The sequence below is a fragment of the Loxodonta africana genome, chromosome 17, assembly GCF_030014295.1.
Source record: "Loxodonta africana isolate mLoxAfr1 chromosome 17, mLoxAfr1.hap2, whole genome shotgun sequence".
Classification (NCBI taxonomy): Eukaryota; Metazoa; Chordata; class Mammalia; order Proboscidea; family Elephantidae; genus Loxodonta; species Loxodonta africana.
This window is the reverse complement of record NC_087358.1, coordinates 75350400-75356399: the sequence shown is the minus strand read 5'-3', so window position 1 is coordinate 75356399 and position 6000 is coordinate 75350400. Positions and strand designations below refer to the sequence as shown.

General features: G+C 35.1%; 1 protein-coding gene across 3 annotated transcripts in view; it reads right to left on the bottom strand.

The window, feature by feature from the left end:
* Positions 1-4892: 4892 nt before the first annotated feature.
* Positions 4893-6000, bottom strand: part of MRPS31 (mitochondrial ribosomal protein S31) — a 41350-nt gene continuing 40242 nt past the window's right edge. The window contains exon 6 of one of the 3 annotated variants that reach the window (XM_023551359.2): positions 4893-5751. In XM_023551359.2, coding sequence (XP_023407127.1) covers positions 5522-5751 — 230 coding nt within the window. In that variant the 3' untranslated portion in view covers positions 4893-5521. The remainder of the gene's footprint in view (positions 5752-6000) is intronic. The other 2 variants (XM_023551358.2, XM_010592646.3) reach the window with 2 other exon arrangements.

The following is a 6000-nucleotide window of genomic DNA, read 5'->3' as shown; positions in this document are numbered from 1 at the left end:
CCTTTGGATAGCTTCCCAGTCCTAATAGTTTTTATTTCTTTGTCTTGATACACTACAGAAGCTCCCAGTACAATGTTGAAGAGAAACTGTGATTACACTGGCTATATTTATAATCTTAAAGGAAATGGTTTACTGATTCACCTTGTAAATGCCATTTGTCAGCTTAAAGAAGTTCCCTTCTACTTCAAGTTTTCTAAGACTTTTAAAATATGAATGGCTATTGAATTTTATCGAACGCTTTTTCTGCATTCTTTGAGATTACATTGTTTCTCTCCCACCATTTTAAACCATTCTTGCATTCCTGGAATAAACTCAATAATTTCTTTTCTTTTTTATTTATTGATGGATTTACTTTTAGATTTTTCAAATGTGTTTTCATGATTGACATTAACATTTGTTATTCCAATCTCTTGGAATTGGGTTGGGAAGTGTTTCTTCTTTTTCTGTACTTTGGAATAATAAGATTGGAATTATTTGTTTTCTGAAAGTTTAGTAGAATCCTGTGATCCAATCTCTTTAGTGGTTATTAAACCATCCAGATTTTCTTTTAAAATTATTTTGATAGCATAATTTTGGAGACTTCATTTCATAAATTTTCAAATTTTCTGGCATGAGGTTGCTCATAATAGCCTCTTGAAAAAAAGCCTTTTATTCTCTGCAGTTTCTCTAGTTGTCCCCTTCTTATGACTGAGAACGTATTTCTTCACCTTCTAAAAATAAATCTTGACAGATACTACTTTTTTAAAGAACCCATATTTGACTTTGTTGATCCTCTATACTATTTTTATTAATTTCTGCTTTTACCTTAGATCTTTCATTCTATTTTCTTAGATTGATTCTCATATATTCAAGTGAGCCTGAATATATGTCAGTAAACTCCCTAAGCTACAAAAAAAAAAAAAAGACTGAGAAAAAAAAAACCAGAACAGAGTATTCAAGAACTGTGGGACAATTACAAAAGTGTAACATATTAACATCTATATAATGGGAATATCAAGAAAAACAAAGGAGAAAGAAACAGAATATTTTAAGTAATAATGGATGAGAATTTTCCTGAACTGTTGACAGGCACCAAACCACAGATTCAGGACACCCAGAGAAAACTAAGCAGACTAAATACCAAAAAACCTACATTTAGGCATGTCATATTCAAACTACAGAAAATAAAGACTAAGAGAAAACCCTGACAGAAGTCAGAGGAAAAATCACCTTATCTATAAAAGAACAAGGATAAGAATTACATCAGATTTCTCTTCAGAAAACAGGGGAGCAAGAAGAGTGGAATGAAGTATTTAAAGTGTTTAAAGAAAAAAAAATCACCAACCTAGAATTCTGTACCCAGAAAAATTATCCTTCAAAAGTGAAGAAATGAAGACTTTTCAGACAAACAAAAATTGAGAGAATTTGTCAAGACTAGACCTGCTTTGCAAGTAATGTTAAAAGAAGTTCTTCAGAGAGAAAGAAAATGATGTAGGTCAGAAACTTAGATCTACATAAAGGAAGAGCATTCAAAAAGGAATAAAAAAAATAAAATATTCTTTTATTTTTCTTATTCTTAACTGATCTAACAGATAACCATTTGTTTAAAATAATAATAGTAACAACGTATCGGACGATTATAGCTTATGGATAAGTAAAATCTACAGCAGCAACGTTACAGGCGATGGGAGGGAGGAATTGGAAATACTCTGTTATAAGGTATGTGCACTAACCCTGAAGTGGTGTAGTGTTATTTGAAAGTGGACTTAGATTAGTTGTAAATGCATATTGCAAACTCTAGGGCAACCATTAAAACATTTTTAAAAGTATAATTGATATACTCAAAGAGAAGAGAAAATGGAGTTATGCCTTTTGCCCGATATAAACCAAAGAAGGCAAAAAGAATGGGGAAGACAAAAAAGGAAAAAATATGGGGCAATGAATGGAAAACAGTAACAAATGTGGCAGATATTACTTCAACTATAGCAATGATCACTTTAAATGTGAATGGTCTCATACCAATTAAAAGATACAGACTATCAGAGTAGATTAAAAAAAAAGACCCAGCTTATGTTATCTACAAGAAGCTCACTTTAAATAACACAGATTAAAAGTAAAGGGATGAATAAAGATACACCATGCTAATGCTAACCAAAAGAAAGATGGAGTAGCTATATTACCTTCAGACAAAGCAGATTTCAGAGCAAGAAAAACAGCAGGGATAAACAGGGGAATTACATAATGATAAAGGGGTCAATTCTCCAAGAAGACATAACAATCCTTAATGTGTATGCACTTAACAACAGAGCATCAAAATACATGATGCAAAAACTGACAGAACCACAAGGGAGAAACAGACAAATACACTAGCATTGTGGGAGAGTTCAAAAACCCTCTATCAGTAATAGACAGAACCCGCAGGCAGAAAATCATTAAGGATATGGTTGAATGGACCACCACCACCAATCAACAGGATCTAATTGACATTTATAGAGTACTTCATTCAACAGCAGAAGACACATTCTTCTCAAGCTCACATGGCACATTCACCAAGACAGACCGCATCCTAGGTCATAAATCACACTTTAAGACATTAAAAAAAAAAACCTCTGACCACAACGTACTTAAATTAGAAGCTGATAACAGAGAGATAACTGGAAAATTTCAAAATATTTGGAGATTAAATAACAAATTTCTAAATAACACGAGTCAAAGAAAAAAATCTTCTCATGGGGTTAAATTGTGTCCTCCCAAAATATGTGTCAGCTTGTTTAGGCCATGATTCCCAGTATTGTGTGGCTGTCCTCCATTTTGTGATTGATATACTTTTCCTATATGCCGCAAACTATAATCTCTGCTGTGGTTAATGAGGCAAGAATGGATTATGGCTGACAAGGATTAGGGTGGGATGTAACACTCCTGCTCAGGTCACATTCCTGATCCAATGTAAAGGGAGTTTCTCCGAGGTGGGGCCTGCACCATCTTTTACCTTACAAGAGAAAAAAGGAAAGGGAAGTGAGCAGACAGTTGGGGGAACCTCATACCACCAAGAAAGCAGTACCAGGAGCACGGCACATCCTTTGGACCTGAGGTTCCTGCGCTGCTCCTAGGAGCATGCTCCTAGACCAAGGGAAGACTGATGACAAGGACCTTCCTCCAGAGCCGATGGTGAGAGAAAGACTTTTTGTAGCCTACTAGACTGTGACAGAATAAATTTTTCTTTGTTAAAGCCATCTACTTGTGGTAAATGAAAATACAACTTATCAAAATGTGTGGGAGGCAACATGTCTTAGTTATCTAGTACTGCTCTAACAGAAATACCACACTTCGATGGCTTTAACAAAGAGAAAATTTATTCTCTCACAGTCTAGTAGGCTACAAGCCCAAATTCTGGGCGTCAGCTCCAGGGGAAGGCTTTTTCTGTTGGCTCTGGAGGAAGGTCCATGTCATCAATCTTCCCTCGGTCTAAGAACTTCTAGGCGCAGGAACCTCAGGTCCAAAGGACATGCTCTGCTCCCGGCGCTGCTTTCTTGGTGGTATGAGGGTTCCAGCTCTTTGCTTGCTTCCCTCTCCTTTTATCTCTAAAGAGACTACCTTAAGACATGATCTAATCTTCTAGATCTCATCAATGTAACTGCCACTAATCTACCTTATTACATTTAGTGATAGGGAAATCACACCAGATGACAAAACGGTAGACAATCATACAATACAGGAAATCATGCTCTAACCAAGTTGTCAGTTATTTTGGGGGGACACAATTCAATCCATGACACAGCAAAAGCAGTGCTTAGACAGAAATTTATAGCACTGAATGCATATATCTGAAAAGAAGAGAGAACTAAAATCAATAATCTAAGCTTCCATTTTGGGAAACTCAAAAAAGAAAAAATTACATTCAAAATAAGCAGAAGAAAAGAAACAATAAAAATCACAGCAAAAAACAAATAATGAAGCTGACGACAGATAATGGGGGAAAAAAAAAATCAATGAAACCAAAAGCTGGCTCTTCGAAAAGATCAGTTAAATTGATAACCTCTAAAAAAGAAGACAGAAATTATTAATATTAAACATGAAAGAGATATAATTACAACTGATCCCACAAACATTAAAAGGAAAGTAAAAGGCGACATCTAAATCAATTGGCATAATAAAATCTATTAAGAAAACTCTGCATCCAACTTTGGAGAGCAGTGTCTGGGGTCTTAAACGCTAGCAAGTGGCCATCTAAGATGCGTCAACTGGTCTCTACCCACCTGGAGCAAAGGAGAATGAAAAACACCAAAGTCACAAGGTAATTACGAGTCCAAGAGGCAGAAAGGACCACATAAACCAGAGACTACATCAGCCTGAGACCATAAGAACTACATGGTGCCCAGCTACAACCGATGACTGTCCTGACAGGCAACACAACAAAGAACCCCTGAGGGAGCAGGGGAGCAGTGGGATGCAGACCCCAAATTCTCATAAAAAGACCAGACTTGATGGTCTGACTGAGACTAGAATGACTCCAGAGGTCATGGTTCCCAGACCTTCTGTTAGCCCAAGACAAGAACCATTCCTAAAGCCAACTCTTCAGCCAGGGATTGGACTAGACTATGGGATAGATAATGATACTGGTGAAGAATGAGCTTCTTGGATCAAGTAGACACACGAGACCATGCTGGCATCTCCTGTCTGAAGGGGAGATAAGAGGGTAGAGAGGGTCAGAATGGACTTGAAAAGAAACAGAGGAGGGAAGGAGTGTGCTGTTTCATTAGGGGGAGATCAGTTAGGAGTATATAGCAAGGTGTTTATAAGTTTTTGTATGAGAATCCGACTTGATTTGTAAACTTTCATTTAAAGCACAAAAATGAAAAAAAAAAAAAAAAAAAGATAGTAAAGGAATACTAAGAACAACTCTATGCCCACAAGCTTTATAACTTAGATGAAACAGATCAATTCCTAGAAAGACACAACCTAACAAAACTCACACAAGGAAAAATGGGTAACCTGAATAGGCCTGTATCTATCAAAGATAAGTTTCCCAAAGTCCTTACTAGGAAGAAAAATTAAAGACCAAGATTTCTCATGAAAATAGATGTAAAAATCCTCAACAAAATGTTAGAAGATTGGATGCAACAATGTATAAAAAGAATTAAACATCACAACCAAGTGGGGTTTATTCCCGATATGCAAAGGCTGGTTCAACATTTGAAAAAAAATAAATTAAAATAATTCATATCAACACTCTAAAGAAGCAAAATCACATGATCATATCAATAGACATCTAGAAAACGCATTTGAGAAAATCCAACACCCACTCATAATAAAAATTCTCAGCAAACTAGAAATAGAGAACTTCAACTTGACAAAGAAAATCTACAAAAAATCTACAGTAAATATTGTCATATATTTTAAACAATGTAATAATTACACCATTCAAACGAGATATAATAATTGATCATGTATTAACACAAAAACAGGAAAAATTCTTGTAAAATTATTTTATTTACTGGTAATAGCTATCTCCAATAGCTTGAAATAAAAATTTCCATTGTCTTCAATTGAACTGTATGTCACTTTCTTTTAGAATGTCCTTTTTTTCATTGAAATAATTTCTAAACCACTCTATGTGTTCAATTTTCTGTTTAACACTCAAATATGGGTTTTTGGAAAGGCCACAGGTCACCAGTTCCATGAAATGGCGAATTGGTCCTTGTTTTGGAAAATTCTCCAGGTATTTATCCAGAAATATATGTTCGTGAAATTCTGAATCATCATCATCAAAACCTAGGAAATGAGACAAAATACATTACATTATAATTTTGAATGTAAAAAACCTACTACAAAAAATTAGCATTAATGAGGTAATACTATACTACAGTTAAAGGCTTTAGAGTTAGACCTATGTTTGCCCCTGGATTTAACAACTTGGTAACTTTGGGCATATTCATTAACTTCTCTGAGCAACAGTTTCCTCAGCAGTACAATGAGGATAAAAATAACATGTTCTTCATGGGGATTTTATGAAGATTAATT